General features: G+C 34.1%; 1 protein-coding gene across 1 annotated transcript in view; it reads right to left on the reverse strand.

Moving 5' to 3' along the window:
- Positions 1-3879: 3879 nt before the first annotated feature.
- LOC133201327 (sodium- and chloride-dependent glycine transporter 2-like) overlaps positions 3880-18785 on the reverse strand; it is a 36341-nt gene continuing 21435 nt past the window's right edge. The window contains exons 6-15 of the mRNA XM_061337128.1: positions 16710-16842; positions 16355-16489; positions 15612-15715; positions 15308-15432; positions 14950-15062; positions 13918-14052; positions 12464-12563; positions 10921-11021; positions 10326-10505; positions 3880-9649 (exon numbers count right to left, since the gene is read on the reverse strand). Of these exons, the coding sequence (XP_061193112.1) occupies positions 9506-9649; positions 10326-10505; positions 10921-11021; positions 12464-12563; positions 13918-14052; positions 14950-15062; positions 15308-15432; positions 15612-15715; positions 16355-16489; positions 16710-16842 (1270 nt within the window). The 3' untranslated portion in view covers positions 3880-9505. The remainder of the gene's footprint in view (positions 9650-10325; positions 10506-10920; positions 11022-12463; positions 12564-13917; positions 14053-14949; positions 15063-15307; positions 15433-15611; positions 15716-16354; positions 16490-16709; positions 16843-18785) is intronic.

Genomic DNA, 18785 nt, shown 5'->3' on the forward strand with positions numbered 1-18785 from the left:
TAATTTTATGAACAAATAATTTATGATTTTTTTAAAAAATAATTATTAATAATTATATGTAAATTTTCCATCAATACTATTTAATAATTTGGAAAAAATAATATTAAAGGTACAATAATTTTTTTTATTTTAAGTACAATCATACAAAGGATCTTAATTTTATGTATTTATTTTTTTTCTTTTACACATTAGAGTTCTGAAAATAAAAAAAAAATCTCTAAATTAAAATGAAATTGAATGAATTTATCTGATTTATCTTAATTTTATCTATTTTTTTTTCTTTTATATCGTAGAATTATGAAAATTTAAAAAAAAATCTTTGAATTGAATGGATTTATCTGATTTATCAAATATTGCTAATCCAGGTAAACACAGGTAAGTCTACCTGTACCCCTTAGAGGGCCCCTTAATTGAGTGTGATAATTACTTGTTGTTTTTGGCGAGTAGCCGTTCGGGGAACACACCTCCTAATACCAATTAATTGACTATCACTCTGTCCCATTTTTAACATCAATATGAAGTGGAAACTTGGTGCTTTCTTTTCCTATAATAAAGTTTCCTTTGAGAGTTCAGGTATTGGAACACAGGGTTTGTGAAATTGTGATGTTCTTCAAATGTGCAAAAAACAGGTTTATACCTTCAGCAAAGAAGTAAAATATGACCCATCCACCCCCAACACACACACACACACACAACAGTTTTATAATCTTCAGAGACAGATCTACTGTCATTATATAATTTCACACTTTTGATCAGAGGTTGTGCTATATATGATATATAGATTTGAAAAAATAGCTTGAACTTTTGGCTATTTTTGAAGCAAGAATTTGTAGGATATTGGAATAATGACACACTTCATTACATCATAATGCAATAGCTTACAAAAAATTGCATCATTTGCAATAAATATGCAGTCACCAAGGGTTCAACTGAAATTTAATGCATTAATGGTCAACTAAACTGAGCAGTTTTGATTTTTTAGAAATTCGCAGGGCCAAACAAGGCCCTTAGTGAACCTTGCTCTTTGAGATATTAATTCCTTTAATGATGCTCAGTAACTATAGCTTGGTAAAATAAGGCATAAGTTTTATGTAAATACAATTTAAAAAAGAATTTGCACTAAAAAATGAGGGGGTTTTTTTCATATCAGAAATGAAATGTATCCAGATTGCCTAGTCTCTCAGAAAATAATAATTTACATCATATATTTGAATATGGTTATCCAGATGACTTCTTTTTAGATTGAATGTCAGGAAAATGGTTCATTTCTTACATTATTCTATTATGGCCCTGGGAGAACCTATATCTATTAGATCTTTTCCTCAACAAAGGATCCCTCTCATTTATTGTATTTCAAAAAATGAAACTTTCACAGCAAGGTCAGGTCAAGGTCATTATATTTTCCATTGATATTAAGGATAGAAAATTATTGTTGTCCATCATGTGATATCTACTTCTATTTTTAATTTTATCATTGAAGTGAGCAGTATAAACTAGTAGAATTATACCAGTATTGCTGATAATGTGTTTCCTGTCTACCAGTCCACTACACATAAGATGAATTTATAAGTTTTTATTCCAGCATCCAGACTTGTACTCGGCTTAAATTATCATTGTTCAGTCTGAGGATCTTGCCTGTTTCTTTAAAAATTTGTATTTATATGATGGAAAGATTGAGAAAAATAATTGGTGCCCCCTTATGGCAGCTCTTGGCAAGGTTAAATTTTCTCAAATGCAAGTCAAACTCCAAGGTCAAGATATCAAAGGTGTTTGTACACAAGAAAGTTCTTGTTACAAGAAATACACCTGTGAAATATGAAAACCCTTGCAACAACCATTCAGAAATTATGGTCAAGGTTGAAGTTTTAAAATGAGGTCAATCTCCAAGGTCAGCATCACGAAGTCAAAATATTGTACTTAAGAAAAGGTTCTGTCACACAAGGAATACACCAAGCATTCAAAAGTTATGACCAATTTTTGTTATGCCCTGCCATGAATATGGTTGGGGCATATAGTATTTGTCATGTCCGTCTTCCGTCCTTCCGTCTGTCTTTCCGTCGCGCCTTGTGTTTAGCTCTGTTCAAAGCTCAGTTTTAAAGAAACTATCCAAGATATTTTTATCAAACTTCATTTGCTGATAGATATTGATGAGAGGTATGCAACTGCATCAACATTTTTTGACCTTGACCTTTCCTTTGACCTCACTTTTCTTAAATTAGTATTAAGCTCAGTTTTAAAGATACCATTCAAGATAGTGTAATCGAACTTCATATGTTGATACAAACTAATGTAAGCTATTAATCTGCATCAACATTTTTTTACCTTGACCTCACTTTTCTTAAATTAGTGTTTAGCTCAGTTTAAAGATAACATTCAAGATAGTGTAATCAAACTTCATATGTTGATACAAATACAACTGCATCAACATTTTCTGACCTTGACCATTCCTTTGACCTTGACCTCATTTTTCTTAAATTAGTATCAAACTTCATATGCTGATACATACTGATGTAAGCTATTCAACTGCATCAATATTTTTACCTTGATCCATCCTTTGACCTTGACCTCACTTTTTTAAATTAGTGTTTAGCTCAGTTTTAAATAAACCATTCAAAATATTTTATCAAACTTAAATATGCTGATATATTTGTGATAAGTATTCAACTGCATCAAAACATTTGACCTTGAACTTTCCTGTGACCTTGACCTGTGACCTGCATTTTGCTTAATTTAAAAGAAGCCATTTAAGATATATTGTTTAAGTTTATGCACTAAATTGGTGAAAATTTATCACCTATATCCAACTTTTTAGTTTCAATTTAAAGGAACTTCAAGATATTCTCATCAAATTTCATACACTAATACATGTACAAATTTTCATGTTGCATTACTAATATACCCTAGGCAGGGCACATTCATGTTCTATGGACATATTTCTAGTTTTTCAAGTAGGTCAAACTCCAAGGTCAAGATCAAAAATTGGTAATACCCAAGGGAAGTTCTTTTCACAGATTAAACATATGAAATATAAAAGCCCAGCACCTACCTTTCAAAAGTTTTGGCCAAGGTTCAAGTTTTTTTTTTTTCAAAATTAGGCAAAACTCCAAGGTCAAGGTTAAAAGGTCAACATTGTTGGTACCTAAGGGAAGATTTTGTCACAAGGAATACTCATGTGAAATATAAAAGCCCTAGCTCCAACCATTCAAAATTTTGGATAAGGTTTTTCAGGTTAAACTCCAAGGTCAGGTCAAAAATGTTTGTTCAGATTCACATGGGTATTCCTTGTGACAAGACCTATTCTTAGGATCACTTATGACTAAACCAAAAAATTGAGTTGACTGGAAAAAACTTGCAAAATAAAATTAATGATTCAGTTAAAAATTGCAGGTAGGAATATATCTTTCTGAATTGTTTTTCAAAATAATAAAATTATGTTCAAATTCATTTAAAGAAGGAGGTTATTTCCGAAATTATATTTTGGTCTTAGTCATAAGTTCTTCTGTAAATAGGGGCCACTGTTCCTAAGAATAGGTCTTGTCACAAGGAATACACATGTGAAGTATGAAAGCCCTAGCACCTATGGCTAAGGTTAAATTTTGGCAAGATCTTTCAAAAGAGGGTCAAACTCCAAGGTCAAGAGGTCAAATATGTTGGTACCCAAAGAAAGGTCTTGTCACAAGGAATACATAATTAAGTGAAATATGATAGCCAAAGCTCCAACCAATCAAAAGTTATGGGCAAGGCTTAAGTTTTTTTAGACAGACAGACAGTGCAAAACTATATGCCCCTCAATCTTCGATGATGGGGACACAAAAAGTTTTATGCTACTTCGAGCACTTGATTCTATGGAAACAATTTTAGGAATATAATACAGGACAGTTGGATAAATATGCAGTTTAATGGCAAAATGTCCTTATAAAATCTTGACTTTTAATAGACAGCAGTTAAAACAGTTTAACAAGACTTGATGAACATAAAACACTGCTCCATTTCAACTGTCTGCAGACACAGTCATTGTGAAAGTTATACAACTGTTGGGTATATATTAGGTGATGCAAAGCTATGGCAAATATTTCTAGAAATTACAATCATGTTATATTTTAGAAAATGGCACCTATCCTAGGTTCTATTTCAGTGTGCTTAATTATTATGTATAGAGACCTGAATAGGACATCACTCCATTAAAACCACTGAAATTCAGTAGGAACTACTAGAGTTGTAACAATTTAATTAAATATCAAAATTTGGACAGATGTAAAATAAAATTATAAAAATAACATTCTAGAGAAAAAATCCACATGATATTATGCATTATAATAAATATGAAATTCTTTCGATTAATTCCCAAACAAGCTGATAATTTTGATACACATACCAAATAAACAGATTTCATAGTGTACTGCATATGTCAGGACATAAAAATCTTATTGTTCTGTAAAATTTAAAAGCACCATTAAGTTCTTGCTGAAGTTCATGTCTCACTACAACTTACACTTCATTAAAATAAATATATATATTAGTAATGTCATTTCCCTGTTTTAGAAAAAGAATACAACAAAACAAAAGCATACGAAGTATATATACATGCACAATTTCAATCTTTGAGTAAAAGAATTTCAGATACAAGTCATATCAACAGACAAGAGGAAATAAAAAGGAAAACAAAATTCTTTACATGTATATGGGTAAGCATATCCCACAATCCAGTTTTAAAATCATTATCTTTAAGGAAGCTCTAAACACTAATGAAAAATGCTTTTTGGACTTTGAAAAAAATATATCATATAAAGGTGCACATATTCAGTGTATCTAGTTCATTTTCAACAAAGGGTACCTGCCTTACTTTTGCAGAAAAAATGTTCAAAGACAATGAACTATTTGTGAACAGAAATCACTGTTGTTTACTTCCATCGGGACAATTAATAGAAATAATGTATTTAATTACTTAATATTGGTCTAACATAACATTTAGAATACTTTAATTCATAAGAAATTGTGTCATTAACTGTAGATTCCCATTTATTCTAGTTTTCTTCTAAGGGCAGATCACTCTAACTCAATAAAACTACCCTACAAATTGAACTCTTTCGTGTGCAGTGTTTAGAGCTTCCTTAAGACATTAATTTTCATCATGGGGTATCAAAAACATAGTCTACTGACTCATTTCTAAAGGATAAAATTAAACACACTTTAAGCACACATAAGGCTGTATTTACATGTACAAGTATATATATATATATATATATGTGAAAATGCTGATATTTTTATTATTCAATCCCTGATATGCTGTCCTAGGATGAAACAATATTATGTAATCACAACACAGAAACATGTACGGTAAACATGAGTAGTGTTTATTTCTCATGTGTCTTTAAGGAAGATATTTAAAAGTTAAATTCTGAAATTTATTTTTGGCAAAGACTTTAATGATTCAATTTATTAAAAAAGAATAAAAAAAAATCATAACAAATGGAAACCTGAGATGATAGAGCTTACACATTAATCTACTACTGTGGGAAAGTTAACCAAAATCAAAATGTAAATACAATGTTACATATATAATTGTATGTATATATACAAAGGTTTGAAACATAGTGCTGAGATTCACTAATTTTCATTAAAACACAGTTCAATGGGAGATTCAAAGGAAATCAAATCTAATATTAAGTAAAACAAAATAAATAAATCGGCAGGAGGCTGGTGGTGATTTATGATCTGCCCCGTTACTGCTGATTACTTGAAATATAGTAGACACAGAGTGATTTATCAAGTAAAATCTCTGATTTCTACATGTATATACATGTATAGTCCATAAAATACCATTAATACACATCCCTAACAAATGTTGTCGAAGCCTAGACAAGCATTACAAATACAATTATTGTATTTTAGGCTGAAGAAATTTACCTGGTAACTATACACACTTGTTAATTACATGTAGTTTTAAAATTCATTGCATATTGCAGTATTGAAGGCTACTATATATATTTTACACATATTTTACACATGATTGTAAATTATGCTTACTGAATTAGCATTTTTATTTATTTTAAAATATCACTGATATGAAAAGTACAGTTGATACTGATTTTGATTACAAATGCAAGTACAAAAGTTTAAGCACTAATACAACAATTCAAATGTGTAGTGGAATTCTGAACTATGAGTATGAGGACAGGGCCAGATGATGTAATAACAATATGTGTACACTATTGTGTGAACAAAGTGATCTAGACATTAAAAGCAGTGAAATGGCATGCATATTACAAGGTTTAAATAACACAGTACTAGTGTAAAAAAAAAAGCACTTCTGGCCTCAAATGATGCTGGATTATCAATGGCAGGTGTTAAAGGCACAAGTGTAATATAAATACTATGGATAACTAATGCACTTTTTCTTTTTGTACAGTTTTGTGAAATTAAAAAAAAAAAAATTAAATTTTAGTCTGTTTTTTTTTTTCAACACAGAAGCATTGTTTTTTTTTTTTATAGTTGCTGCATATAAAGCTGAGGAGAAGGTCACAATCCTACAGGTACACACAAAAGTAAAACCAATGATTTCAGTACAGATGGGGAATGCACAATAATTATTAAATTCTTGATACATGAGGATTGAGGTTTTCACTTATCACAGATGACCTGCTGACTTCTATTCAGTGTTATTGTGTCACAAGTCAATTTTAAGCTTTATTATGGCGTCCAGAAAAGTTAGACAAAAAACCAACATAATTTTTTTTCAGCACCTATTAATCAAGGAAGCACAAAGTTCTCAGATCACACACTGTATGTCAGTGTTTTGATGATTTTGCTAAATAAAATATTATTTCTCTGTTGAAACTTGATAATCATTCTAAATATATACACCAACATAAGGTACAGGTGTACATGTACATTATCAAACTACCGTCATATACTATCAAAAACACCTTTCTTAGTTAACTCTCCATTTCATACATAGGCTGGAAAAGGTAGAGTTGTACACTGATAAATACCATTCTACACACAGGAACTGCAAGGTAATTACAGTGTGTCAATCTTGTACAAGAGACAGAAAGTTACATATAAATATATGTACAACAGATATATACATCAAAGTGCTAATACTCAGGCTTCTGTGGTGAATTCAAGGAGCAATTGATATTCTGTAGAAAATTACTTAATATGAAAAATTTAAGAGACTTTAATATATTTGTGCATATTGAATCATTTGTGACTATGTTACAAAGAGAAAAAAATGCCAGGAATTTTAAACTCAAAGCACACGTTCATCAAAAATTTGGCTTTGTCTACTAGATAATGCTGATGTGTATTGCAACAATTATTTCCAATTTCTTCTTCGTATGATTTCTCAAGGAAATGTCATATTGACCTAGGAAGACTGTAATCAAGAATATTATATTTGATTTGTCACTTGAATGGTAACGGAGATTCACATCCTGAACGTACAAGGTGAAATTTAAACAAGAGGCCCATGGGCCACAACGCTCACCTGAGTCAATATGGCCCTGCTGTTCTTTGTCAGCAGATTTCTTCTTCTATATATTCATACGTAAAGCTTTGATCAACTGTTCTAGGCATAACCTATCCCCAGTTGCCATGTTTTGACTGAAATTGAATCTAAACTTTCTGAGGATGCTTCTATATTCATATAACTAATCATGGTTTTGCTATTCTTGAAACGGAATTTTAAAGATGTCTGCCATCCTACCCTGGGGGGGAGGAAGGGAGGGGGGTTCAAGATTTGAACAAACTTGAATCTACACTACCTAAGGATGCTTCCATATCAATATGACTAATTATGGCTTTGTTGTTCTTGAGAAGAAGACTTTTTAAGATATTTCTTATAATATATTCTTTTGTTAAACTTTGATCCCCGATTATGGCCCCACCCTACTACTGGAGGATGCCTTGAACAAACTTGAATCTACAATACTTGGGGATGCTTCAATATCAAAATGACTAATCACGGCTTTCCTGTTCTTGAAAAGATTTTTCCTATTTATTCCTATGTAAAACTTTGATCCCCCATTGTGGCCCCACCCTACCCCTGGGGGTCTTGATTTCGACAAATTTGAGTCTACACTATCTAAGGATGATTCCATATCAATATGACTAATTGTGGCTTTGTTGTTCTTGAGAAGAAGATTTTTAAAGAATTTTCCTATATATTCCTATGTAAAACTTTGATCCCCCATTGTGGCCCCACCCTACCCCCGGGGGTCATGATTTGAACAAACTTGAATCTACATTACCTGAGGATGATTTCATATCAAAATGACTAATTGTGGCTTTGTTGTTCTTGAGAAGAAGATTTTTAAAGAATTTTCCTATATATTCCTATGTAAAACTTTGATCCCCCATTGTGGACCCACCCTACCCCCGGGGGTCATGATTTGAACAAATTTAAATCTACACTACCTGAGGATGATTTCATATCAATATGACTAACTGTGGCTTTGTTGTTCTTGAGAAGAAGATTTTTAAAGAATTTTCCTATATATTCCTATGTAAAACTTTGATCTCCTATTGTGGACCCACCCTACCCCCGGGGGTCATGATTTGAACAAACTTAATCTACACTACTCTGAGGATGATTTCATATCAATATGACTAATTGTGGCTTTGTTGTTCTTGAGAAGAAGATTTTTAAAGAATTTTCCTATATATTCCTATGTAAAACTTTGATCCCCCATTGTGGCCCCACCCTACCCCCAGGGGTCATGATTTGGACAAACTTGAATCTACACTACCTGAGGATGATTTCATATCAATATGACTAATTGTGGCTTTGTTGTTCTTGAGAAGAAGATTTTTAAAGAATTTTCCTATATATTCCTATGTAAAACTTTGATCCCCCATTGTGGCCCCACCCTACCCCCAGGGGTCATGATTTGGACAAACTTGAATCTACACTACCTGAGGATGATTTCATATCAATATGACTAACTGTGGCTTTGTTGTTCTTGAGAAGAAGATTTTTAAAGAATTTTCCTATGTATTCCTATGTAAAACTTTGATCCCCCATTGTGGCCCCACCCTACCCCCGGGGGTCATGATTTGAACAAACTTGAATCTACACTATGTAACGAAGGTTTCCCATAAGTTTCAACTTTTCTGGCCCTGTGGTTCTTGAGAAGAAGATTTTTAAAAGAAGACACCAAATTTTCACTTATTCTTAATTATCTCCCCTTGGAAGAGGGCATGGCCCTTCATTTGAACCAACTTGAACCCCCTTCACCCAAGGATGCTTTGTGGCAAGTTTGGTTGAAATTGGCCCAGTGGTTCTGGAGAAAAAGTCGAAAATGTGAAAAGTTTACAGACGGACGGACAGACGGACTACGGACAAAATGTGATCAGAAAAGCTCACTTGAGCTTTCAGCTCAGGTGAGCTAAAAAAATCACAATAGTATTTGTTTTGTGATTGCCTGCACCTTAAATAATCTCCTAAGTCCTTATTTTGGATTCTTGCTCAGAAAATTATTTCCTTTTCTAGTTTTGGTAGGTATTAAACTTTATGGCTGTCGGTGTGATCTTTAAGGGGAATCTGTGACTCGTAGTTATAGGTATCATCCATTCTCTGTCTCTGTGCTCGATGATCTTTCTTGTAAGGACCCCATTTTTCTGTTGGTTTTGACAGGTGCTTGATTAGCTATAGAAAAAAACCATGTCAAAAGATTAACCAGGAACTCTACACTATCAAAAGAACATCTAACAGAATCCATTTGGTTAACACTATTGCTTTTATGAAACAAAGAGGTTTATATTATCATCAAAGTGTCCTTTTTTCAGTGCAAAAAGAAAAATTAGTGAAATAAATAATGGGGAGGGGGGGGGGGGGGGGGGAGTCAAGCAAACTTAGTACACAAGGAAGCAATATGGGGTTGCATCAGTATGACTAATAACATGACTCTGCTGCTCTGAACTTCAAGAATATTTTTTAAAGATTTTTTCCCCAATAGCATGTAGATGCAATAAATTATGTAAAATTTATTCCAAAATGTAGACCCACTCTCATCCCAGGGTTAAAAACAAGGGGCCTATGAGCCCTAACCGTCATCCAAGTATCAAGAACTTCTCGATATGACTAACTCAGCCCAACCTCTGAAGACATGCAACACAAATTTAATAACAGAACAAAAATTTTATGTGCACTAATTATTTATTAAGTTTGTTCCTAGATTGTTAAGTGTAGAGATAAAGTGCATTCATGTCTGCTATTTTATGTACTCACTAATACATTATTTTAACTAATACTTGTGTTGTGAAGGTTCTAATGCACTTATTCATGATTGCATTAATCAGTTAAGGAGTATTTGTTGACTTACTTCAATAAAGGACCCTGAGAATTGACTCCTACGTCTCAAGAGCATGTATATTGCCACAATGGGTATCATCATGATGGACGCTATAGAGATGAGACAGCCCACACCATCTGCCCACCCTGGGAACTTCTCTTTGTTATATTCTGTGGGGCTAAAATCAATCGCTGTAAAAAGCAGGATGCCCTGTCAAAAGAATAAAATTCAGCATTAACAAAGATTACAGTAATTCAAAACTTGCATCCAGACAGAATATAAAGAATAACTTTATGTACTGTAAGAATGAGTGAGAAGTCTCTGACAAGACAGTATCTCTCTTCTGGTCTCTGACCAATAAACCTAGAATACATCAATTGAAACACAAATGTTGCTCTAGTGTACATACATGTATGTACCAAGATCTACTGGAATCAAACAAAACCTCAATCTAGAAGGAATAGAGTTTTGTACAACTGTTTACAGACAAATTGAAAGTTAGAGAGAGATAGACAACTTACCAATGTATACACTCTAGCAGAGCCACTGAGCTTTGTTCTTTAGATATTCCTAGAGATACAGATCATACCTTAATGCTCTAATCATAAATGAATCCGATTCTTACCAACAGAGCCAAAGGAGCCACAAATTTCCAGCTGTATTTCCATATATTGCTAGGACGAGTCCCTAACATCAACTCAATGTCTGTCAAAAATCTATCAGCACCTACAAAATTTTCACCTTTTTTATATTTCTTTCGTACTAGAAATAATGTTTCCATAGCAAAATAGAAAACAGACACAGTCAGAGAGGGCCCCACTAAGGGCTGTCAAAGGAAAGTGACAAAGTACTTAGTATAGCTACTGTAATGTTAAGTACAAAATAAAGCACATAAGACAGCATATTTTTTCTTCCTTTTATAACTGATACCAATAAACGGTACCATTTTATATGCCCAAAACGCTGATTTTTCCCAAGTTTGAGACTAAAAATTCCCAATTCAGCTGCCGAGGAACATTGTTATGACACATTGTATGAGTTGACTAATTGACTCTACTGACAATTTGAAAATGTAAGAACAAGCAACATAAATATGGTAAACAATGAAATTTTGTTGTTTATTCCTGAAAACATGGATTAATCATAAATGATTTTAGAATAAATGTCATTTGTTGACATGATAGAAATTCATTCCAAATTTGTTCTTTTTTGACACAATTTTTCCCAGTGGAATGGGTATTGTTACCATTCCTAATGGGTAGAAAGAAATCTCTGAAAGAAAAGTACTATGGAATCACTAGTGTATTTGTAAGAACTGTCTTAAGACTTCACATCACAACAAAAATGTTGACAGAGAGATGGACAAACAATGTGATTCCTATAAGGCTTTTGCATTTTCAAGCAGAGGCACGATTATCTTGATGAAAGATCATATATGATGTATACTTAGAGATAAGAAATCTCTAGTGCGAAGTTAATCCACCCAAACCTCTCCCACCATTCCCTTGTTGAATGTTCTCTTCCAAACTTTATAAAGGACAAGGCATGGTAATGGCCGAATCTGGCCCCTTATTTGATGTAAAAATCAGAACACAGTTAAAATTGTGATAGTTTGTAGTTAAGAACTTAAAATGATGCTTGATTTAAAACAAGCACTAATTTTGATTCAAAGCTTACACGGAGGGCACAAGAGGGTGCAAAAGTAGGACATTTTCCCAAATTTCCTTAATTTCTGTGGAATTTTGTCAAATTTGCGATACTTTTCACTTCGGGAAACATAGAGCACAAGCTTGCCTATCTGAGATTTTTATACAAAAGATGCATCTGATATTAGTGTATGAAATATATAAATTTGGTAGATAGGCAAACTTGTGCTCTATTTTTTTCAGAAACAAAATGCGCTCTAAAATCGATGAAAATGTGCATAAAAATGAGAAAATTCGGAAATTGACATATTTTCTGACCTTCCTGTGACCTCTGTGTATCCCATAACTTAGAACCAATACTCATGTTGTGGCAGGGGTGACAACAGGTTTTTATTGATAACTGTTGCATCATTCTAAAAGGCACCCCAAACCAGGGGCCAAAAAGGGGTCTTAGCCTATCTAGTCCTTTATTAGCATTTACATACAGTTAAATTTTATCAATTCTATTAACTTTATACTCACCATACACCCAAGATATACCTATACACTCCACCATACCAATAAACAACAGGGAGTAGGTGGCAGCATAATTATCAAACAGCTGTAGCATGTACATTCCACCCTGTCATAATACATAGGTACAATTATCGTTACATAACAGGTGGCAGTGTAATTATCAAACATCTGTAGCATGTACATTCTACCCTGTCATAATACATAGGTACAATTATTGTTACATAACAGGTGGCAGCATAATTATCAAACAGCTGTAGCATGTACATTCCACCCTGTCAAAGTACATAAGTACAATCATAGTTACATAATAGGTGGCAGCGTAATTATCAAACAACTGTAGGATGTACATTCTACCCTGTCATAATACATAGGTACAATTATCGTTACATAACAGGTGGCAGCATAATTATCAAACAGCTGTAGCATGTACATTCCACCCTGTCATAATACAGGTACAATTATAGTTACCTAACAGTCATCATTAATGACACAAAACAAGAAGTTTGTGAGCCAATGCTCACTAATAATACCCCCACTCTGATGAGAATACATAAGTTGATTTTTGGGAAGCACACAGATAAACAAGAAGTTGACATCAGATTCATACAAAAATGAATCCCATCATATGACATGCCTAAACAATGAGTGTGCTAAGCTTTCAAGCATCTGCAATAAATAGTTGCTGAGAAATCTGCAACCAAAATTTGTAATGTATGGTACAGACAGATCCACAGATAAACAGGAACTTGAAATCAGATTCTCACAAAAATGAATTCCACCATATGGCATGCTTAAACAAAGAGTATGCTAAAATTTCAAGCATCTGCGATGAGTAATTGCTGAGAAAACTGTGACCAAAATTTGTTATGCATGGTATGGACAGACGCACGGATAAACAGGAAGTTGACATCGGATTCTCACAAAAATGAATCCCATCATATGGCATGCCTAAACAAAGAGTGTGCTAAACTTTCAAGCAGCAGCGATGAGTAATTGCTGAGAAAACTGTGACCAAAATTTGTTATGTATGGTACGGACAGACGCACGGATAACAGGAAGTTGACATCGGATTCTCACAAAAATGAATCCCACCATATGGCATGCCTAAACAAAGATTGTGCTAAAATTTCAAGCATCAGCGATGAGTAATTGCTGAGAAAACTGTGACCAAAATTTGTTATGGACAGAAAACACACAGGGACGGACAGGCAGATAGCTAGACACACAAGGGTAAAACAGTATACCCCCCTCTGCTTCGGAGCGGGGGTATAATAATTAGGGCATTCTTTTTTTTTTCTATGGGTTATGTTGTATTAACTTCTACAGTGTATTTATTAATTCATTTTTTCAGCATCAATCAATATCTATGATGGACAACACATTCAAACAGCATAGATAATTTAACATTTTCTGCAGGTAAAAGAAAGTTGAATAAAATTTTGTAATACTAGGCTACTGACCTGAGAACAGAAGATGAGTCCAATCAGGAAACAAAAGATAGCAATGATGATCAATAGGATAGTCTTCCTGTGACCTTTACGAAGGTTAGGAAACTGATCCAGCAATGTGGTATGCACTGTGGTTACTGTGGAAATCTACAAAATGAGAAAAAGATTTAGTTATATTTTGTTTTTATTCAAATCAGTTTTCTGTTGTGACAAATAGCTGCAAGAGAAAAGTTATTTTTTTTAATGAAGCTGACCTGCAGAGTAAAATGTTCAAAATTCTAGCTGTAGAAAGTCGTATTTCATCTGAGTTTGTGTAGTTTAGTTTCGATGATTTTCAATTTCAGAATGTATTATAAAATCACCAGTAATTACAACAAAGCTGATGATCAATTTCCATAAATTAAAATTTAGATATTTGATCTCTTTCAAAGCAACTAATAGCATCGGGAGCAAAGTGAAACAAGCAAACGGGTAGAATTCGTCAGCCTGTTGGTTCAGGATTGAAGATATGGTGATCTGGCTCCATTCACATTATTGCTAAAATGAATTTATAAAAGACAAATATCTTCTCGGGCTACCTGATTTTTGCCAGGGCTGGCAACTTTAATTAACAGCCAGCCCTGCATTTCTAGCTTATTTTTCGGTGAGTTTCAAACACTGTATAGTAGACAAACTAGACATTTTAGGTGTACCAATAAACATTGACATTAAATGCAATGATTAGCTTCATACAGTGAGCTATGAATACTATATTTAAAAACACTACTTCATATATTTCATTCTTTTCAAATTCAGAACTTTGGAAAAAGGTTTTAAAAAAATAAAATAAAATATATTTTCAGTTTCTCACAATTCATATGGACAATCTCCCTCACTATCAAGTAGACCATCATCCCCATGATTAAGGTATATTACAGAAAGTACCACAGAGATGAAGGACATGTGATGGAGGGTACTGAGCTTCTATAGGGAGGGTAAGACACACCTTCATAAATACCTGTTATTTTACCTATCATGTCCTGGTCTGGGTACATTATACTTTACCTGAGTTCCAAGTCCAAGAGTGATTAGCATAGCAAAGAAAAGCACAGACCACAATTGTGAAAGGGGGAGTTTTGTCACTACATCAGGGTATGCTACAAAGGCCAATCCTGCACCTGTTAAAAGGGAACCGAAAAATCTAACATCAAATCCTTCATTAACATGTTCTCACCCATCAATCATGCCAAATAACAATTCACACACACACTCTCCACCATTCCTGTAGAAACAGGAGATGGAAATGGGGTTCTTTATTCTGTTTTCTAAGAGCTCTGGACAAAGCTATACTCACTTTAAATTATCATTTTCTTGGTTAATGACGACATACATTTATCCCCCTTGTTTACAAAAATGACTATACCTTCAGTAGCCACTTTATCAATGGGCTGCTCCAACACCTCAGCCATGTAACCAATGATGCTGAAAATCACCAAGCCAGCAAAGACACTGGTAACAGAGTCAAGTACAGACACAATAATGGCATCCCTGTCAGAAAGAACAAACATAATACAAAGGATAAGTTCACAATCTTTTGAATGACATTTTATGAATTTCATAAGTAATCGCAATGATATGATTTTTGGAATGAAAATTATTGTTAGATTATGTAAATGCAATTGAATACTTTTTACACGATTTGACTTGACATAATTTTGGTGACTTACATTTTAGAATTGTTATGGAACTTGTTGTAACTAGCCAGGGTAATAAGCCCTCCCCAGCAGGGAGACAGAGAGAAGAAAATCTGTACGGCAGCATCCCCCCAAACCTACAACATACAAACAAATGTAACAGAAAGACATGGAGAAGAACATCTAAAAAGCAGCATCTCCACAAATCTACAACATAGAGATTTACGTAGAAAGAGATGAAACAGGGATAAAAAAAATCTGTAATGCAGCACACACACATCCAAACCTCCAAACCTACATCATACAGAGATGTAACAAAGAGACGGGGAAAAGAAAATCAGTACATGTACTGCAACATCACTTAAACCTACAAGATGGAGATTTGCATAGAAAGAGGCATCCCCGTAAGCTTACAACATACAGATTTACATGCAGAAAGATGTAACAAAGAGATGGGGAGAAGAAAATCAGTAATGCAACATCCCCAAGATGTAAACTTATAAAGAAATGTAAAACTACAGTCTCCCCCAACATTCAACAGAGGTAGATGAAAAGAAATTTCAAGACTGCAGTATCCCCCCAATCCAATACACTGCCACTGTAACATACAAACAAATGAACATGCCACAAAGATGAACAAAAAGTTCAGAAATTCTTTTTCTTTGTTTGTTTTGAACAAAAAAATTGAATTCAACTTCTTTGCTAAAACTGGAGTCTTTTTGGAAAGGATTTTTTCTTAAAACCAATGGTTCTGTCATACCCCTCCTCTATCATACCTGTGCCCTGGCTAGTTTGTCCCACTGTGGTGTGACGTAGTACACAATTCCTTTGAGAGATCCAGGCAGAGTCAGGCCTCTTATTAACAAGATCAACAAAACGACATATGGGAAGAAGGCAGTGAAGTAAACAGCCTGAAAAACAACAAGGTATCAAGATCTTTTAATAGGAGTTAAATTAAGACATTAATAATAAACAATGCTACTTAAATGATTTTTTTGAAACTTTTGACACAAGACACCAGAAATTAAATATTCCTTATTTTCATATTGTATTACATGTATGAATTCTTTCATGATTTGATTTTCAATTGTCCTATATTTTTCATTCTTAATCACACTGAATTGTCCTTACTTTTCCTGAAGTTTTGATGCCCTTGGCCAGACAAATACAGACCAACACCCAAGCCAGTAAGAGACAGCCAGCAAGCTCCCACCTCACACCCCCCAGGGTGTGGATACCTTCCGTGATGTCAAGGACACTCTTACTGACAACAGAAGTACAGATCATGATATATGCACGTGTCATTTTGAAAGAAAAATATAACATCCATTTTTTCTTCATCTATCTACAACCTTTTTATCTCAAACTACAAATAAATATCACTATAATTATAATTGCCGACTTCAATGAAACTTAGTTCACATTTGCCATAATATACTATTTGATAATGAAACAGATATCAATTTTATAACTGAAATGTTTCTGTTAATATAAATTTGTGAGATTAACGACTTAGAAATTTCTTTTTTCGTGAAAACTCTTCATAAATTACATTTACTGAGCTAAAATACTGGTACAAGAGACCCTAGGCCACAATGCTCACCTGAGTCAAAACGGCCCTGCTGTTCTTCATCAGCAGATTTTTTCTATTATATTTTCCTATGTAAAACTTTTATCCCTGTTGTGACCCCACCCTACCCCCAGGTGTCATGATTTTTATAGATGTAGCTCCACCCTACCCCTCACTGTCATGATTTGAACGAACTAGAATCTACACTACCTCAAGATACTTCCACATCAATGTGACTACACTTGGCTTTGCTGTTCTTGAGAAAAAGATTTTAGAGAATTTTTTCCTTATACATCAAAATGTTTAACTCAGATAGTGCATTGTGGCCCCATCCTACACCGGAGGTCAAGATTTGAATAAACTTGAATTTACACTACTTGAGGATGCTTCCATATCAATATTACTAAACATGGCTTTGCTGTTCTTGAGAAGATTTTTGATTTCTTTCTATACACTGTATATTCCTATGTAAAACTTTGATCACCCACTGTGGCCCAATCCATCCCCTGGGGGGGTCAAAATTTGAACAACAAGAGGCCCATGGGTCACATCGCTCACCTGAGCACATTGGCTACGCAAAAGTACAAATCAGTTCAGTATTGAAAAGATTACTGGGGGGGGGGGGGGGGGGCATGAATTCTAAACAACCTGATGATGCTTCCATGTCAATATAACAAATGGCTTTGTTGTACTTGAGAAGTTTTTAAAAAAATTTCCCATATATTCCTTTGTAAAAATTTGATCCCCCATTGTGGCTCCTCCCTATCCCAGGGGTCATCATTTGAACAAACTTGAATCAACACTACCTGAGGATGCTTCCGTATCAATATGACTGAACATAGCTTTTCTGAACTTGAGAAGAAATATTTTTTCTATATGTTCTTATGTAAAACTTTCAATCACCCATTGGGCCCCACCCTACCCCTGGGGGTCATCATTTGAACAAAATTGAATCAAAATGACTAATCATGGTTTGCAGTTCTTCAGAAGAAGACATTTTCCTATATATTTCTATTTAAGACTTTGATCCTCCATTTTGGCCCCACCCTATCCACAGGAGTCATGATTTGAACAAAATAGAATCTACACTACCTGAGGATGCTTCCAAATAAATATGATCAATCAGGGCTTTGCTGTTCCTGAGAAGAAGATTTTTTAAATTTTTCCTATACATTTCTATGTAAAACTTTTATCCTCCATTGTGGCCCCGCCCTACCCCGGGGGTCAAGATTTGAATAAATTTGAATCTACACTACCTGAGGATGCTTCCATATAAATATGACAAATCTGGGCTTTGCTGTTCCCGAGAAGATTTTTCCTATATATTTCTATGTAAAACGTTGATAGTCCATTGCGGCCCCGCCCTACCCCCGGGGGTCATGGTTTGAACAAACTTGAATCTACACTACCTGAGGATGCTTCCATATAAATATGACTCTTAGGAAGATTTTTAAAGATTTTTCCTATATATTTCTGTGTAAAACTTTGATCCTCCATTTTGGCCCCACCCTACCCCCCAGGGTCATGATTTGAACAAACTTGAATCTACACTATCTGAGGATGCTTCCATATAAATATGACTCATCATGGCTTTGCTGTTCTTGAGAAGAAGATTTTTAAAAGATTTTTCCTATATA

Source organism: Saccostrea echinata, unplaced genomic scaffold (assembly GCF_033153115.1).
Source record: "Saccostrea echinata isolate AGI-Se365-2 ecotype Australia unplaced genomic scaffold, CSIRO_AGI_Sech_v1 ptg000043l, whole genome shotgun sequence".
Classification (NCBI taxonomy): Eukaryota; Metazoa; Mollusca; class Bivalvia; order Ostreida; family Ostreidae; genus Saccostrea; species Saccostrea echinata.